Source organism: Hemitrygon akajei, chromosome 11 (genome assembly GCF_048418815.1).
Source record: "Hemitrygon akajei chromosome 11, sHemAka1.3, whole genome shotgun sequence".
NCBI classification, from domain to species: Eukaryota; Metazoa; Chordata; class Chondrichthyes; order Myliobatiformes; family Dasyatidae; genus Hemitrygon; species Hemitrygon akajei.
This window is the reverse complement of record NC_133134.1, coordinates 172,934,359-172,953,288: the sequence shown is the minus strand read 5'-3', so window position 1 is coordinate 172,953,288 and position 18,930 is coordinate 172,934,359. Positions and strand designations below refer to the sequence as shown.

The window sequence follows — 18,930 nt, the reverse complement described above, 5'->3', positions numbered from 1 at the left end:
ATGCCTTCTTCTTGCTCTTCTCAGCCCCTTCTTAAGCTCCTTTCTTGCTACCCTATATTCCTCAATAGACTCATCTGATCCTTGCTTCCTAAACCTCATGTATGCTGCCTTCTTCCATCTGACTAGATTCTCTACCTCACTTGTCACCCATGGTTCCTTCACCCTACCATTCTTTATCTTCCTCACCTGGACAAATTTATCCCTGACATCCTGCAAGAGATCCCTAAACATCGACCACATGTCCATAGTACATTTCCCTGCAAAAACGTCATCCCAATTCACACCCGCAAGTTCTAGCCTTATAGCCTCATAATTTGCCTTCCCCAATTAAAAATTTTCTGGTCCTCTCTGATTCTATCCTTTTCCATGATAATGCTAAAGGCCAGGGAGCGGTGATCACTGTCCCCCAGATGCTCACCCACTGACAGATCTGTGACCTGACCCGGTTTGTTACCTAATACTAGATCTAGTATGGCATTCCCCCTAGTCGGCCTGTCAACATACTGTGACAGGAATCCATCCTGGACACACTTAACAAACTCTGCCCCATCTAAACCCTTGGAACTAATCAAGTGCCAATCAATATTAAGGAAGTTAAAGTCACCCATGATAACAACCCTGTTATTTTTGCACCTTTCCAAAATCTGCCTCCCAATCGGCTCCTCGGTATCTCTGCTACTACCAGGGGGCCTATAGAATACCCCCAGTAGAGTAACTGCTCCCTTCCTGTTCCTGACTTCTACCCATACTGACTCAAAAGAGGATACTGCTACATTACCCACCCTTTCTGCAGCTGTAATAGTATCCCTGACCAGTAATGCCACACCTCCTCCCCTTTTTCCTCCCTCTCTATCCCTTTTAAAGCACTGAAATCCAGGAATATTGAGAATCCATTCCTGCCCTGGTGCCAGCCAAGTCTCTGTAATGGCCACTACATCATAATTCCATGTATGTATCCAAGCTCTCAGTTCATCACCTTTGTTCCTGATGCTTCTTGCATTGACGTACACACACTTTAGCCCTTCTACCTTACTACCTTTACACCCTTTATTCTGCTTCTCTTTCCTCAAAGCCTCTTTATATGTTAGATCTGGCTTTACTCCATGCACTTCTTTCACTGCTTATGTGGGAGGCAGGGTTTAAGGGTCGGGACAACATTGTGGGCCGAAGGGCCGGTACTGTGCTGTACTATTCTATGTTCTATGCTTTACTCCATGCACTATTCTGGCAGTTCTTGCATGACCTTTATCCTCCTCCACCTCACTGTCTGCTCTAACATTCTGGTTCCCCTCCCCCTGCAAATCTAGTTTAAACCCCCCCCCCCAGAGCAGCACTAGCAAAACTTCCCGCAAGGATGTTAGTCACCATCCGTCCCATCGGAACAGGTCCCATCTTCCCTGGAACAAAGCCCAATTGTCCAGAAACATGAAGCCCTCCCTCCTGCACCAACTCCTTAGCCACGTATTTAGCTGCAATATCTTCCTATTTCTAGCCTCACTAGCACGCGGCACGGGTAGCAATCCTGAGACTGCAATCCTGGAGGTCCTGTCCTTCAACTTTGCACCTAACTCCCTAAACTCTCTTTGCAGGACCTCTTCCTTCTTCCTACCCACGTCATTGGTCCCTACATGGACCACGACATCCGGCTGCTCACCCTCCGTCTTGAGAATACTGAGAACTCGATCCGAGATATTCCAGACCCTGGCACCAGGGAGGCAACAGACCATCCGGGATTCTCGATCTCTCCCACAGAACCTCTTATCTGTTCCCCTAACTATCGAATCCCCTATCACTACTGTTCTCCTCTTTTCCCTCCTTCCCTTCTGAGCTGAGGCTCCAGTCTCGGTGCCAGAGACACAACCACTGCAACTTGTCCCTGGGAGGTCATCTCCACCAACAGTATCCAAAACGATATACTTATTATTGATGGGAATTTATTTATTAGGGCATTTATGAAACTCTTATATAGGCACATGCAAGTACTGTGCAAAAGTTGTAGACTCTAGATTGTTGTATATAAATGTTGTTTAAGGTGTTGGATATTTTGCCTTCTGCACTAATGTGTCAGTAGAAAAGGGCAAATTTTAGATTTCCAAACCTTCACTTTCCAAAAAAAAGTTAAATGTTACGGAGAATTTTTTTGTATTTTGTTAAAGTAACTTATTATCGACCACTTTTCAAATAAAGCCTTGATTACTCTGTCGGTATACAGCTCAGTGCACGATTAAACAAAGATAACAAGCAGGTGCTAATGATCAATGACATGAGTTGAATGAACTGAACAGATTAATTGAAAGAAACAGCAGTAGAAGGAATCAAATTAGGTGAAGGACAACCAAATTAAAATGAGATGGGTGTGGCAGATATGACAGTTTAACCTTCAAATCATCATTCCTACACTACGGCAAGAGTGAGCAGAGCAAGAAGACACAAGCAGGTTTGAGGCTGGTGATGGAATTGGTGATCTGGTCAGAATTAATGAAATCCTCAATCCTGCATCAGCAAGGTCTCTCCCAAGCAGAAATGTAGTGGCAGACAGGAGTTACAAGATGTGCTGTCCAAGCTCTTCTGAAGAAGCACAATGAAACAGGGAAGGGTGAGGACCAGAAACGCAGCGATCACCCACAAGTTGAGTGTGGCAGATGAGATCCATTAAGCTGACTTCCCTTCTAAGTCAGAAGAAGTCCCGCACTGCTGTCAGCTCTGAACTCTCAGAAACCACTGGAACCCAAGGACACCCCTGTACCATCTGGAGAAGCCTTGTCAGAGGCAGTCTTCATGGAAGAGTTGCTGCCAACAAATTCATTCCTCTGAAATGGAAACAAAACCAAGAGATTTACCTGTGCACAAAAACACAAGGATTGAGAGTGCTGAACCACGGCAACAAGTGATCTGGACTGATGAGTCAAAATATGACATTTTTGGCTCAAAGAGGAGGCAGTTTGAGCAAATTTTAGATTTCCTTTCATGGATGAGTATCTGCAGCCAAGAGTGAAACACAGAGGTGGTTCTCTGCGGCTTTGAGGTTGCATTTCCACAAATGGAGTTGGTGATCTGGACAGAATTAATGAAATTCTCAATGCTGAGCGGTACAAGCAGATTCTCATCCATCACACAGAGAGGTATCTGATTGGTCCCAATTCCATCCTGCAGAAGGACAACGAGCCCAGATCTATGGCCAGGGTCACAATGAATTGTCTTCAGCAAAAAGAAGAAGAAGGATTTTTGCCTCCACAGGGCCCTGATCTCAACATCATCGAGGCTGTCTGGGATTACGTGGAGAGACAGAAGCAAGTGAGACAGCCAAGTCTGAAAAAGAACCGTGGCAACTCTTCAGCTGATTGAAATTACTGGCCAGCTAATTTTCTTATAAAACTGCATGACAGTGCAGATACAAGAATTGATGAAGTTTTAAAAGCAGAAGGTGGTCATCACCAAAGATTGATCTGATTTAGTTTTTACTGCTTGCTGCTCTTTATAATAACTTTTTTGGTATTTATAAACCTTTCATTTTGTTACTTTTCAAATTATCTTCACTTTACAGACTTTTTTTATATTTGCCCAAGACTTTTGCACAGTACTGTGGGACGTCAGAAGTAAGTTCTTTACAGAGAGAGTGATGGGTGCATGAAATGCCCTGCCAGAGGTGGTGGTAGATACAGAGACATTAAGGGCATTCAGAAACTTAGATAGTCACATGGAGGGCAGTGTGGAAGGGAAGAGTAGGTTAAAAGGTGAGCACATGTGCTGTAATGTTCGATGTCCTACCAGTTCTGCCTGCCCTTACAAATGGTATCAGCTTTCAGTGGTCTCAGTTCAGGCTTCCAACGTCTGTACCTTATTTGATTTTCATTTTTCCTGAAATCTGCTAGTTTGACTCACCAACCACCACAGGAGAATATCCTGGGGGATGTCCTGGTTATAACTGGTCAGTAATGGCTGAATAGATGAATTAAACCTCTTGTCGAACCAGAACGAGACTCGTTGTTCTGCGATGCAAGTTTCACAACCGCAAGAATTCTTTCTGCACAACCATGCTTCCTTCCTGTGGCACCAGAAGATGGTGAACAAGCAGAGGAGGAACAGAATTCCTGCCCGCCTGGGAAGACTCATCCTGGAGCGGAGGAAAGTGACTGGGAATCTCATCTCCATCAGGCTGTGACCCTGGGACATGCCAGGTCACTGCTGCCGGGGTCCTCTAGTCACCTTCTTCATCGTTCAGTAGTCCTAGAGTGAAGAGCAGAGTTATAAACAACTGCACACCCATCAGAAACATCAAACTACCTGTTTATTTGTTTAGAAATACAGTGCAAAACAAGCCCTTCTGGCCCAATGAGCCACACCATCCAGCAACCCCTGACTTAACCCCCCCCCCCCCCGCCCCGCCGCCAGCCTAAACACAGGCCAATTTACAATGACCAGCTAACGAGTATGTCTTTGGACTGTGCAAGGAAAGCGGAGCACCAGGAGGAAACGCATGTCATTCACGGGGAGAACGTACAAACTCCTTAGAGACAGCACAGGATCTGAACTCCAAACTCCAAGCTGTAATAGAGTTCGTGCTAACCACCATGCTATCATGTCAAGAGCGTTCATTCCGCAGAGCGCCAGATGCAGATTCAGATTTATTTATCACGTGTACATGCAAACATACAGGAAATGTGTCATTTCCATTAAGACCATTGGATAAAGGAGCAGAATTAGGTCATTTAGCCCATTGAGTCTGCATCACCATTTCATCAAGACTGATCGAATTTTCCTCTCAGCCCCAATCTCCAGCCTTCTCTCCCCCCCCATCCCTTCTTGCCCTGACCAATCAAGAATCCATCAACCTCTGCCTTAAATATCCGTAAAGCCTTGGCCTCCACAGAGCGGCCTGTAGCAACGAATTCCACAGATTCACCCCTCTCTGGCTAAAGAAATTTCTCCTCATCTCTGTTCTAAAAGGTCACCCCTCTATTCCGAGGCTGTGTCCTCTGGTCTGAGACTCTCCCACTATAGGAAACATCCTCTCCATATCCACTCTATCAGGTCTTTCACCATGCGATAGGTTTCAATGAGGTCAAACCTCATTCTTGTGAATTCCAGCAAATGCAGGCCCAGAGCCATCAAACAGTCTTAATACGACAAGCCATTCAATCCTGGAATACTTTTTGTGAACCTCCTTTGAACCCTCTCCAGTTTCAGCATATCCTTTCTAGGATTAGGGGCCCAAATCTTTTCACAATACTCCAAGCGAGGCCTCACAGACAGACAGACAGACATACTTTATTGATCCCGAGGGAAATTGGGTTTTGTTACAGCTGCACCAACCAAGAATAGTGTAGAAATATAGCAATATAAAACCATAAGTAATTAAATAATAATAAGTTAATCATGCCAAGTGGAAAAATAGGTCCAGGACCAGCCTATTGGCTCAGGGTGTCTGACACTCCAAGGGAGGAGTTGTAAAGTTTGATGGCCACAGGTAGGAATGACTTCCTATGATGCTCAGTGTTACATCTCGGTGGAATGAGTCTCTGGCTGAATGTACTCCTGTGCCTAACCAGTACATTATGGAGTGGATGGGAGACATTGTCCAAGATGGCATGCAACTTGGACAGCATCCTCTTTTCAGAGACCACCGTCAGAGAGTCCAGTTCCACCCCCACAACATCACTGGCCTTACAAATGAGTTTGTTGATTCTGTTGGTGTCTGCTACCCTCAGCCTGCTGCCCCAGCACACAACAGCAAACATGATAGCACTGGCCACCACAGACTCATAGAACATCCTCAGCATTGTCCGGCAGATGTTAAAGGACCTCAGTCTCCTCAGGAAGTAGAGACGGCTCTGACCCTTCTTGTAGACAGCCTCAGTGTTCTTTGACCAGTCCAGTTTATTGTCCATTCGTATCCCCAGGTCTTTGTAATCCTCCACCATCTCCACACTGACCCCTTGGATGGAAACAGGGGTCACCGGTGCCTTGGCCCTCCTCAGGTCCACCACCAGCTCCTTAGTCTTTTTCACATTAAGCTGCAGATGATTCTGCTCACAGCATGTGACAAAGTTTCCCACCGTAGCCCTGTACTCACCCGTGCTTTATAAATCCTGGCTTTTAGAAACATAGAAAACCTACAGCACAATACAGGCTCTTCAGCCCACAAAGTTGTGCCGAACATAGAAACATAGAAAATAGGTGCAGGAGTAGGCCCTTCGGCCCTTCGAGCCTGTACCGTCATTCAGTATGATCATGGCTGATCATCCAACTCAGAACCCTGTACCTGCTTTCTCTCCATACCCCCTGATCCCTTTAGCCACAAGGGCCATATCTAACTCCCTCTTAAATATAGCCAATGAACCGGCCTCAACTGTTTCCTGTGACAGAGAATTCCACAGATTCACCACTCGCTGTGTGAAGAAGTTTTTCCTCATCTCGGTCCTAAAATGCTTCCCCTTTATCCTTAAACTGTGACGCCTCATTCTGGACTTCCCCAACATCGGGAACAATCTTTCTGCATCTAGCCTGTCCAATCCCTACCTTAGAAATTACTAGGCTAATCTATAGCCCTCTATTTTATTAAGCTCCATGTACCTGTCTAAAAGCCTCTTAAAAGACCCTATCATATCTGCCTCCACCATCGTTGCCGGCAGCCCATTCCACGCACTCACCATTCTCGGAGTAAAAAACTTACCCCTGACATCTCCTCTGTACCTACTCCCCAGCACCTTAAACCTGTGTCTTCTTGTGGCAACCATTCCAGCCCTGGGAAGAAGCCTCTGACTATCCACACAATCAATGCCTCTCATCATCTTATACACCTCTATCAGGTCACCTCTCATCCTCCTTCACTCCAAGGAGAAAAGGCCGAGTTCGCTCAACCTATTCTCATAAGGCATGCTCCCCAACCCAGGCAACATCCTTGTAAATCTCCTTTGCACCCATTCTATGGCTTCCACATCCTTCCTATAGTAAGGCAACCAAAACTGAGCACAGTACTCCAAGTGGGGTCTGACCAGGGTCCTATATAGCTGCAACATCACCTCTTGGCTCCTAAATTCAATTCCACGATTGATGAAGGCCAATACATCATACGCCTTCTTAACCACTGAGTCAACGGAGCTTTCAGTGTGTGCTGCGTCTGCGAGGCTGAGTCCGGCGGCACTGTGGAAGTCCATAGCGGGATTATTCCCTTCTGCCACCTGCATGGGATGACGAGTCTATCGGGACCCTGAGGACTTGTGGAAACTGTGTGGTGGTTTCTTTCGAACTTATAGTCTTTTAACATCTTTGGACTATTTTTACTGTGCCCATGGTCTGTTTTTATCAATTATGCTATTGTTTGCACTGTTGTAACTGTGTGTTGTAACTATGTGGTTTTGTGCAGGTCTTGTAGCTTTAGTTTTTGGTCTTGTTTCGTCTGGTGGGTTTGGAGCTCCTTTCCGGGAAACGCGCTAAGACGGTAGCACAATATTAATACGCAGCAGCCTCTCCGGACTCTGGATTGGGGATTGCCAAATGTTATGTGGATTTTCTGGTGTAGTCTATTTTGTCATGTGCTTTTGTGATATCATTCTGGAGGAACGTTGTCTCATTTTGTAACTGCATTGCATTTGTGGTTTCTAAATGACAATAAACTGAAACTGAACTGAACTGAATCTGCGCAGCTGCTTAGAGCGTCCTATGGACTCAGATCCCAAGATCCCTCTGATCCTCCACACTGCCAAGAGTCTTACCATTAATACTTTATTCTGCCATCATATTTGACCTACCAAAATGAAACACCTCACACTTATTTGGTTGAACTCGATCTGCCACTTCTCAGCCCAGTTTTGCATCCTATCAATGTCCCGCTGTAACCTCTGACAGCCCTCCACACAATCCACAACACACCCAACCTTTGTGTCATCAGCAAACTTATTAACCCATCCCTCCACTTCCTCAACCAGGTCATTTATAAAAATCAGGAAGAGTAAGGGTCCCAGAACAGATCCCTGAGGCACACCACTGGTGACCGACCTCCGTGCAGAATATGACCCATCTACAACCACTCTTTGCCTTCTGTGGGCAAGCCAGTTCTGGATCCACAAAGCAATCATCACCAGAGGCCCAGCAATCTCCTCCCTCGCCTCCCACAGTAGCCTGGGGTACATTTTGTCCGGTCCCAGCGACTTATCTAACTTGATGCTTTCCAAAAGCTCCAGCACATCCTCTTTCTTAATATTGTTACGAATGAGGAGCAACTCTGCTGGGCAGAAAGGTGCAAGGTCGCCCCCCCCCCCTTTTGAGAATCGCAAAATCGCTACTATTTCGGGTCTGATACCCAGGAAATGAGAGAGATAACAGCAAAAGACAATTGTTATTGATAAACAGCTCATGTCAGTTAATGAGAGAGAGACAACTTAGAGATACACAACGTGGAATGTCTCCTCCTAACAAAAGCGGAACGGAACCACTGATTACTGCTATTGTCTCTTGGAGAAGGATTGTTTATTGAGTACTGTTCTATTCATTGAAACCCCTCAGGGGGCAACCAGAGTGGTCTGGTTGATGTGTTGCATCATCCCAACCTGATTGACACCTGAGACCCCGTGAGTGGGGATAAAAGTAGGGTCTGGGGAACACCCCTCAGACGCACCAGGAGAGACGCTACGAGACCGGTGGGGGCTTGTGTGTGTGTCCACCCTTGCCTGGGTGACGAGTCCGCCACGGAAGAATGGTCTAGCTAAAGGATGGAGGGGTCATACGTGAATGGCCCCAAAAACAACGCATCGACGGATCAAGATCGTAAAAGGAAAGTCGGCAAGTCAATAGCTGTTACTCTCTCTCTCTCTCTCTCTCTCTCTCTCTCTCTCTCCAACAATTGCAACACAGCGACCAACAACTACCGCAGCCCGCATGAACTGAACTGAACTTTATATTTCCATCGGACAATTCATTATCCCCTAGATAACGATAGAGCTTATTTCTTATTGATTATTATTATAACCGCACTTTTAGGTTTAGTATTGATGACGTATATTATCTGTATATTTGCATTTATATTATTTTTGTGTATTTTTACTAACAAATACTGTTAAAAATAGTATCATCAGACTCCAACGGATACTCCTATCTTTGCTGGTAAGATACCCAGTTACAGGGTTCATAACAACTTGGGGCCTCGTCTCAAGATTTGATACCAAATTGGAGGGCCAGGGAATCGGGCTTAAGTCCAGACTTGGACCTGGTTGCGCGGGTAACCAGACGGGAAACCAGCAAAGATGGACATAGATGAATTTATACAAAACCCGACTTTGAAGGTGCTAGAGGGAGCCACAAAGACGGACTTGGTAAATATTGCGAAAGGACTAAATCTCGCAGAGGTGAGGTCGTCAATGAAAAAGTGGGAGATGCGGAGGGCCATAACTCAGTATTATATTGAGAAGAATGTGTTTTCAGCTGAGGTATTGGAACAGATCCCTGAAAAGGTACCAGCTATTGGGACAACTCAGTTAGAGTTGGAAAAACTGAGGCTGGACGTGGAACAGAGGAAAAGGGAGTATGAGCTCCAGCTAAAGGAGTTAGAGCTGAAAAGGAGAAGGAAAGAGCTGAAAAGCAGAGGGAGTATGAGGAGAAGGAGAAACAGAGGCCACATGACTTGGATATGGAGAAGTTAAGGCAAGAGCAACGAGTTCAGGGGTCAGACCGAGAGGAGCTGTTTAATGTTAGTCGGGAGTTTAGGTTAGTACTTCCGTTCGAGGAGACGGATGTTGATAGTTATTTCTTGCATTTTGAAAAGGTGGCAGTGAATCAGAAGTGGCCCAGAGATCAGTGGGTGGCGTTGTTACAAAGTGTGTTAAAAGGGAAGGCACAACGGGCATATGCGGCATTGTCTGTGGAGGAGGAGGAGGAGGAGGAGTATGAGAATTACGAGGAAGTGAAACAGGCCATTCTTCAGGCCTACGAATTGGTACCTGAGGCCTATAGACAAAAGTTCAGAGATTTAAAGAAAGTGTGGAATCAGACGTATGCAGAGTTTGCCTATGAGAAGGGTGTGCTCTTGGATCGCTGGTGTGCGGCAGAAAGGGTGGAAGCGGATTTTCGGCGTTTCAGGGAGTTAATTCTGATTGAGGAATTTAAAGGTTGTGTTTTGGATGATATCTGGATGTATTTGAACGAGAAGCCGAATAAGTCCATATCCGAATTTGTCAGGTTCGCAGATGAATATGCCCTAACCCACAAGACAAAGTTTTCCTCGAATAAGAGTTACCAGAAAGACCATAGGAACGGTAGAGAAAGCCCGCCGGCTGAGGCAGAAATTCAGCCGGGAGCTAGTGGTAAAAATAAGGAGGAAGAAAAGCAGGCTGGCAGGAGGGTTCCTGGCTTGACCTGTTTTAATTGTGGAAAGGTGGGTCATATTGCATCTAAGTGCTTTGCTCCGAGGAAGGAGACAGGAAAAGGGAACGCAGCAGCCCCTACAGGGTGTATTGTGTTGATCAGCAAATCGATGAGAAAGCCCCAGGTAGATAAAATATGAGAGGGGCGTGAGAGATTTATTTCAGAAGGGACCGTGTCTGTGAAAGAGGGAGAAACACCAATTCCAGTGCGGATCTGGAGAGATACTGGAGCTGAGCAGTCATTGATTCTCAGTAAGGTACTAGATTTTGGTCCTGAGACAGGAGAGGTAGTTTTGAGAGGCATAGGAAAAGGGACAGAAGCTGTGCCTTTGCATAGGATTGTTATAAATTGTGAGCTGGTATCTGGACCAGTTGAAATAGGGGTACGGTCAGAATTACCGAGAGACGGCGTGGACGTCCTTCTTGGTAACGATTTAGCAGGTGGTGATGTGTGTTCAGCAGTGGAGCTGACGAGCAAGCCTGTGAGTGTTGAGGACCCGCCCCTAGGTTCCAAGATCTATCCCGCATGCGCGATCACTCGCAGCATGTCGAGAAAGGCAGCTGAGAAAGAGACCAGTTTAAATCAGTCCAGTGTTGATTTGGCTGAGATGTTTTTACCGACCCTGTACCAAGAGGGGTTAGAGGGTGGTAAAACGGAGAATAGGGAGGTGAAAGAGAGTAAAGGAGATGAGGTAGACCTACCCTTAGCCAGGAGGGAATTTATAGAGGCACGGGGTAAAAATGAGAAACAGATAAGGCTGTTAGAAGGTCCAGGGTTGGACATGAATGATCTGTCTGGCTTGACAGAACTGTTTGAAGAAGTTGAAAATTTTAAATTTTTTCCCGATAATGAAATTAGGGCAGTCCTAGATGAAAAGGATGCCATTACCTTGAAGGAGTCTGCTGGGTTAGCAGATGAGGTTGTTTTAACCTGCAGGGTTGAGTTTACTCCGGATGGGAGTTGCCCAGAGAGTAGTTGGGAGGATCAGGGGAACTTAGAATTTGAAAAGGGGACGGGTATTGAAAGCCTGGAAGAGGCAGATGTCCCGTCTGAGTGTGTTCAAGATGTGGATGCACATGGTACTGAACCTAGTAATGAAACTCAGGAAAAGTCTGAGGTATCTGATTTAGTTGAAAAGGAATGCAGTCCTTTTGGGTCAGATGGACTTGGTTCAGTGAAGAAAGGGTTAACCTTGGTACTAGTGGGAAGTGAGAATTCTCAGTTGTTTGTGTTAGAAGGTGTGTTAAAAGTTAGTGAGGAGATGGAAGCTGGTCATGTGAATATTATTATTGAAGGGGAAGGGAAAAGTGTAGTTCCTAAATTGAATAAAGAAAATTTAGTCTGGATTGGTGTCAGAAGCAGTAACCAGGCTGAAGGAACAATGGCTTGTTAACAAGGTGCCTGTGAATCAATTACAGGTTGATTTGGAATGTAAAGGTACCCCACTCGCTAATGTTATTCAAGGGTGTGCTGTGAAGAGGCAGAATTTGAAATGTTGTTTGGACAAAGAGGGATCACTTGCAGATATTAAACTGAAAACTAATAGAATGAAGGGTCCTTAAGGTAAAATTAATGACTTGCTTAAAAATAAAGAATTGTGTGGAAGTTCAGAAGATGGGCTAAGTTTGGAAATCATTGTTGATAAAATAACTCCTATGAAAGGAGTATGCAAAAGCCTATTCCACACTGGTGAGCAAGCTAACCACGTGAGAGTTAACTGGAAAAGGGGCGAAGGTTGAAAAAATGTCACTTTAAATAACAGGATCTGGTTTTGAGGGATTTCGACAAAGCATGTAAATAATAAAGACAACACCATGGAAGATTGACTGTTAAGTTTAAAAGTAAAATAAAGATTAGTATTTGCATAAACTTTTGTAATGTACTACAGAATAATCACACATGTATTGGTTCACATTTTGTAATATACACTTAAGCTAAGATCACAACTCTTTAGTTTTGTTTTTGCTGAAGAAAAGGAATAAAAAAAATAGGTGGTTATTAAATTGGAGTCTGATGCTACAGGAATTTATTAAGGTAGAAGATATTAAAGAAAGTGACAATGTAATCGCTAACTATCTAGATGCTGCATTGAATGTATAACTGTATTACTCTGTAGTGAAAAACTCTTTTGTATTGTGTTAGATTCTGAAATTCTGTAAGACTCTGTATTAGTTAATTTTCCCCTTCGGTGAAAATTCTTAGAAGGATGGGGGTGTTACGAATGAGGAGCAACTCTGCTGGGCAGAAGGGTGCAAGGTCACCCCCCCCCTTTCTGAGAATCACAAAATCGCTATTATTTCGGGTCTGATACCCAGGAAATGAGAGAGATAACAGCAAAGATAGATAGATAGATAGATAGATACTTTATTCATCCCCATGGGGAAATTCAACTTTTTTCCAATGTCCCATACACTTGTTGTAGCAAAACTAATTACATACAATACTTAACTCAGTAAGAAAATATGATATGCATCTAAATCACTATCTCAAAAAGCATTAATAATAGCTTTTAAAAAGTTCTTAAGTCCTGGCGGTAGAATTGTAAAGCCTAATGGCATTGGGGAGTATTGACCTCTTCATCCTGTCTGAGGAGCATTGCATCGATAGTAACCTGTCGCTGAAACTGCTTCTCTGTCTCTGGATGGTGCTATGTAGAGGATGTTCAGAGTTTTCCATAATTGACCGTAGCCTACTCAGCGCCCTTCGCTCAGCTACCGATGTTAAACTCTCCAGTACTTTGCCCACGACAGAGCCCGCCTTCCTTACCAGCTTATTAAGACGTGAGGCGTCCCTCTTCTTAATGCTTCCTCCCCAACACGCCACCACAAAGAAGAGGGCGCTCTCCACAACTGACCTATAGAACATCTTCAGCATCTCACTACAGACATTGAATGACGCCAACCTTCTAAGGAAGTACAGTCGACAGTTGTTATTGATAAACAGCTCATGTCAGTTAATGAGAGAGAGACAACTTAGAGATACACAACGTGGAATGTCTCTTCCTAACAAAAGCGGAACGGAACCACTGATTACTGCTATTGTCTCTTGGAGAAGGATTGTTTATTGAGTACTGTTCTATTCATTGAAACCCCTCAGGGGGCAACCAGAGTGGTCTGGTTGATGTGTTGCATAATCCCAACCTGATTGACACCTGAGACCCCGTGAGTGGGGATAAAAGTAGGGTCTGGGGAACACCCCTCAGACGCACCAGGAGAGACGGTGGAGGGCTTGTGTGTGTGTCCACCCTTGCCTGGGTGACGAGTCCACCACGGAACGGTCTAGTTAAAGGACAGAGGGGTCATACGTGAATGGCCACAACAACAACACATCGATGGATCAAAATCGTAAAAGAAAAATCGGCAAGTCAATAGCTGTTACTCTCTCTCTCTCTCTCCAACAATTGCAACACAGCGACCAACAACTACCGCAGCCTGCATGAACTGAACTGAACTTTATATTTCCATGTGACAATTCATTATCCCCTAGACAACGATAGAGCTTATTTCTTATTGATTATTATTATACCCGCACTTTTAGGTTTAGTATTGATGACGTATATTATCTGTATATTTGCATTTATATTATTTTTGTGTATTTTTACTAATAAATACTGTTAAAAATAGTATCACCAGACTCCAACAGATACTCCTATTTTTGCTGGTAAGACACCCAGTTATGGGGTTCGTAACAATATCTACATGCTCAAGTTTTTCAGTCTGCTGCCTGTCATCACTACAATCACTAAGATCCTTTTCCATAGTGAATACTGAAGTATTCATTAAGTACCTCTGCTATTTCCTCCAGTTCTGTATACATTTTCCCACTGTCAGACTTGATAGATCCTATTCTTTCACTTCTTATCCTCTTGCTCTTTACATACTTGTAGAATGCCTTGGGGTTTTCCTTAATTCTGCCCGCCAAGGCCTTCTCATGGCCCCTTCTGGCTCTCCTAATTTCCTTCTTAAGCTCCTTCGTAATAGCCTTATAATCTTCTAGATCTCTAACATTACCTAGCTCTCTGAACCTTTTGTAAGCTTTTCTTTTCTTCTTGACTAGATTTATTACAGCCTTTGTACCCCACTGTTCCTGTACCCTACCACAACTTCCCTGAATCATTGGAACGTACCTATACAGAGCTCTACTCAAATATCTGCTGAATATTTGCCATATTTCTTTCATACTTTTCCCTGAGAACATCTATTTCCAATTTAAGCCTCCAATTTCCTGCCTCATAATTCCCCTTACTCCAATTAAACGCTTTTCTAACTTGTCTGTTCCTATCTCTCTCCAATGCTAATGTAAAGGAGATAGAATTATGATCACTATCTCCAAAATGCTCTCCCACTGAGAGATCTGACACCTGATCAGGTTCATTTCCCAATACCAGATCAAGTACAGTCTCTCCTCTTGTAGGCTTATCTGCATATTGTGTCAAGAAACCTTCCTGAACACACCTAACAAACTCCATCCCATCTAAACCCCTCGTTCTAGGGAGATGCCAATTGATATCTGGGAAATTAAAGTCTCCCATCATGACAACTGTTATTATTACACCTTTCCAGGATCAGTTTCCCTATTTGCTCCTCGATATCCCTGTTACTATTGGGCGGCCTATAAAAAAAACACCTAGTAAAGTTATTGACTCCTTCCCATTCCTAACCTCCAGCCACAGAGACTCCGTGGACAATCCCTCCATGGCATCCACCTTTTCTGCAGCTGTGACACTATCTCTGATCAACAGTGCCACGCCCCCACCTCTATTGCCTCCCTCCCTGTCCTTTCTGAAACATCTAAAACCCGGCACTTGAAGTAACCAATCCTGTCCCTCAGCCATCCAAGTCTCTGTAATGGCCACCACATCATATCTCCAAGTACTGATCTGTACTCTAAGCTCATCCACTTTGTTCACAACACTCCTTGCATTAAAATAGACACATCTCAAGCCTTCAGTCTGAGCGCGTCCCTTCTCTATCACCTGGCTATCCTCCCTCTCGCACTGTCTACAAGCTTTCTCTAATTGTGAGCTAACCTCCTCTTCCCCGGTCTCTTTAGTTTGGTTCCCACCCCCCAACAATTCTCATTTAAACTTTCCCCAGTAGCTTTAGCAAACCTCCCCACCAGGATATTGGTCCCCCTGGGATTCAAGTGCAACCCGTCCTTTTTGTACAGGTCACACCTGCTCTGAAAGAGGTCCCAATGATCCAGAAATCTGAAACCCTGCCCCTTACTCCAATCCCTCAGCCACGCGTTTATCCTTCACCTCATTCTTTTCCTATTCTCACTGTCGCGTGGCACAGGCAGTAATCCTGAGATTACTACCTTTGAGGTCCTGCTTCTCAACCTCCTCCCTAACTCCCTGTAGTCTTTTTTCAGGACATCTTCCCTTTTCCTACCTATGTCATTAGTACCAATATGTACCACGACCTCTGGCTGTTCTCCCTCCCACAGCATGATATCTCGGATGTGATCCGAAACATCCCAGATCCTGACACCTGGTAGGCAAACTACCATCTGAGTTTCTTTCCTGCGTCCACAGAATCGCTTGTCTGACCCCCTAATTATAGAATCCCCTATCACTACTGCCTTCCTCTTCCCTTCCCTACCCTTCTGAGCTACAGGGCCAGACTCTGTGCTGGAGGCACAGCCACTGTTGCTTCCCCCAGGTAGGCCGTTCCCCCCCCCCCCCCCCAGCAGTACTCAAATAGGAGTACTTATTGTCAAGGGGTACAGCCACAGGGGTACTCTCTAGTACTTGACTCTTCCCCTTCCCCCTCCTGACTGTGATCCACTTGTCTGTCTCCCGTGGCCCCGGTGTGACCACCTGCCTGTAACTTTTCTCTGTCACCTCCTCGCTCTCCCTGACTAGGCGAAGGTCATCGAGCTGCATCTCCAGTTCTCTAACTTGGTCCCTCAGGAGCTGCAGCTCAACATACCTGGTACAGATGTGATTGGCTGGGAGACTCTAGGACCCCCCCACATCTGACACTGAGCACAGAAAACTGGCCTCACACACATACTTCCTACCTCGCCTCAGCCCATTGAACCAAAGCCCTATCACTCTGTTGCCCGCTCCAACACTGCCCGTGGAATATGGCTGCCTTCTTTTTAAACTTTTTGCACTCTACTGACTGACATTACGCGCCTGCACAGTCTCACCTCTCTTTAACCCGCGTAGTAAAAAACTCAGTTCGCTCCAAAAAATCAGCCGTTCACTCACAGCCTTCTTGCTTCCTTTTATATTCTATCCTCTTGAAATGAATGCTAATTTCGCATTTGTCTTCCTCATCACAGAGTCAACCTGCAAATTAACCTTCAGGGAATCCTGCACAAGGACTGCCAAGTCCCTTTGCACCTCCGATTTTTGTATTTACTCTCCATTTAGAAAATAGTCAACCCTTAAATTATTCTGCTGAAGTGCCCGACCATACACATGCCAACACTATATTCCATCTGCCATTTCTTTGTCCACTCTCCTAATCTGTCAAAATCTTTCTATAGCCTCTCTACTTCCTCAAAACCAGCTGCCCTTCTACCTATCTTCATATCATCTCCAAACCTGGCTACAGAGCCATTAATTCCATCATCCAAATCATTGATATATAATGTAAAAAGAATCAGGCCCAACACAGACCCTTGTGGAACATCACTAGTCACCAGTAGCCAGTCAGAAAAGGCTCCCTTTATTCCCACTCATTACCTACTGCCAATCAGCCACTGCTTTATCTATACTAGAATCTTTCCAGTAATACCATGGACTCGTAAGCTTGTTAAGCAGCCTCATATGTGGCACCTTGTCAAAGGCCTTCAGAAAATACAAGTACTGTACACATCAACTGATTCTCCTTTGTCTATCCACAAACGAGAAAATCTGCAGATGCTAGAAATCTGAACAACACACACAAGATGCTGGAGGAACTCAGCAGGCCAGGCAGCGTCTAGGAATAGAGTACAGTCGACGAATCCTGCTGAAGGGTTTCGGCCTGAAACATCGAATGTACTCTTTTCCTAGATAAGTATCCCGAGACCTCATCCTTAATAATCGACTGCAACATCTTCCCAACCACTGAGGTCAGACTAACTGGCCTATAGTTTCCTTTCTTCTGCCTCTCTCCCTTCTTGAGGAGTGAAGTGACATTTGCAATTTTCCATTCTTCTGGAACCATTCTAAGATCTAGTGATTCTTGAAAGATCATTACTAATGCCTCCACAATCTCTTCAGCCACCTCTTTCAGAACTCTGGGGTGTACACCATCTAGTCCAGGTGACTTATCTACCTTCAGACCTTTCAGTCTCACAAGAACCTTCTCTCTACTTATGGTAACTGCAGACACTTCATGACCCCTGACACCTGGAACTTTCACCATAAAAGAATGATGCAAAATATTTATTCAGTTAGTCTACCATTTCCTTGTCCCCCATTACTACCTCTCCAGCATCATTTTCCACTGGTCTGATATCCACTCTCTCCTCTCTTTTATACTTTATGTATCTGAAAAGACTTCTGGTATCCTCTTTGATATTATTGGCAAGCTTATTTTTGTATTCCATCTTTATCTTAGTGACTTTTTAATTGCCTTCTGTTGGTTTTTAAAAGCTTCCCAATCCTCTAACTTCCTCGTATTTTTTGCTCTATTATATGCCCTCTCTTTGGCTTTTACGTTGGCTTTGATTTCTCTTGTTAGCCACGGTTGTGTCATTTTTCCTTTAGGATACTACCTCCCTTTTGGGAGGTATATATCCTGTGCCTTCCAAATTGCCTCCAGAAATTCCAGCTATTGCTGTTTCCTGTCATCCCTGCCAGTGTTCTTTTCCAATCAATTCTGGCCAACTCCTCTATCATGCCTCTGTAATTCCCTTTACTCCACTGTAATGCTGACACACCTGACTTCAGCCACTCCTCAAATTTCAGGGCGAATTTGATCATATTATGATCACTTTCCCTGAAGGTTCTTTTACCCTAAAATCTCTAATCAATTCATTGCACAACACCCAATCCAGAATAGCTGATCCTCCAGTGGGTTCAACCATGAGCTGCTCTAAAAAGCCATTTCATAGGCACTCTAGAGTTTCCACCTCCCGTAATCCTGCACCAACCTGATTTTCCCAATCCACCAGCTTATTGAAGTTGCCCATGACAATAGTAACATTGCCCTTTTGGTATGCAATTTCTGTCTCCCACTGTCATTTGTAGGCCACATCCTCACTACTGTTTGGGGGTCTGAATACAACTCCCATCAAGTTCTTTTTGCCTTTGCAGTTTCTTAGCTCTATCCACAATGATTCAATACCTCCCGACCCTATGTCACCTCCTTCTCATGATTTGATTTCTTTTTTTTTTACCAACAGAGCAACACTGCTCCCTCTGCCTTCCTGCCTGTCCTTTCGATATAATGTGCATCCTTAGAGATTAGGTTCCCAGCTATAACCTTCTGTCATTCATGATTCAGTGATGCCTACAACATCATACCTGCCAACCTGAACTGTGCTGCAAGTTCATCTACTTTGTTCCAGATACTGCATGCGTTCAAATACAACACCTTCAGTCCTTTTCAATGTTGTCTGCCTTTATGT

General features: G+C 44.6%; 1 protein-coding gene across 5 annotated transcripts in view; it reads right to left on the bottom strand.

Moving 5' to 3' along the window:
- Nucleotides 1-18,930, bottom strand: part of LOC140735211 (CMP-N-acetylneuraminate-beta-galactosamide-alpha-2,3-sialyltransferase 1-like) — a 36,701-nt gene that overhangs the window by 15,225 nt on the left and 2,546 nt on the right. For all 5 annotated transcript variants that reach the window (XM_073059990.1, XM_073059992.1, XM_073059993.1 and 2 more), the window contains exon 2: nucleotides 3,883-4,227. In XM_073059990.1, coding sequence (XP_072916091.1) covers nucleotides 3,883-4,173 — 291 coding nt within the window. In that variant the 5' untranslated portion in view covers nucleotides 4,174-4,227. The remainder of the gene's footprint in view (nucleotides 1-3,882; nucleotides 4,228-18,930) is intronic.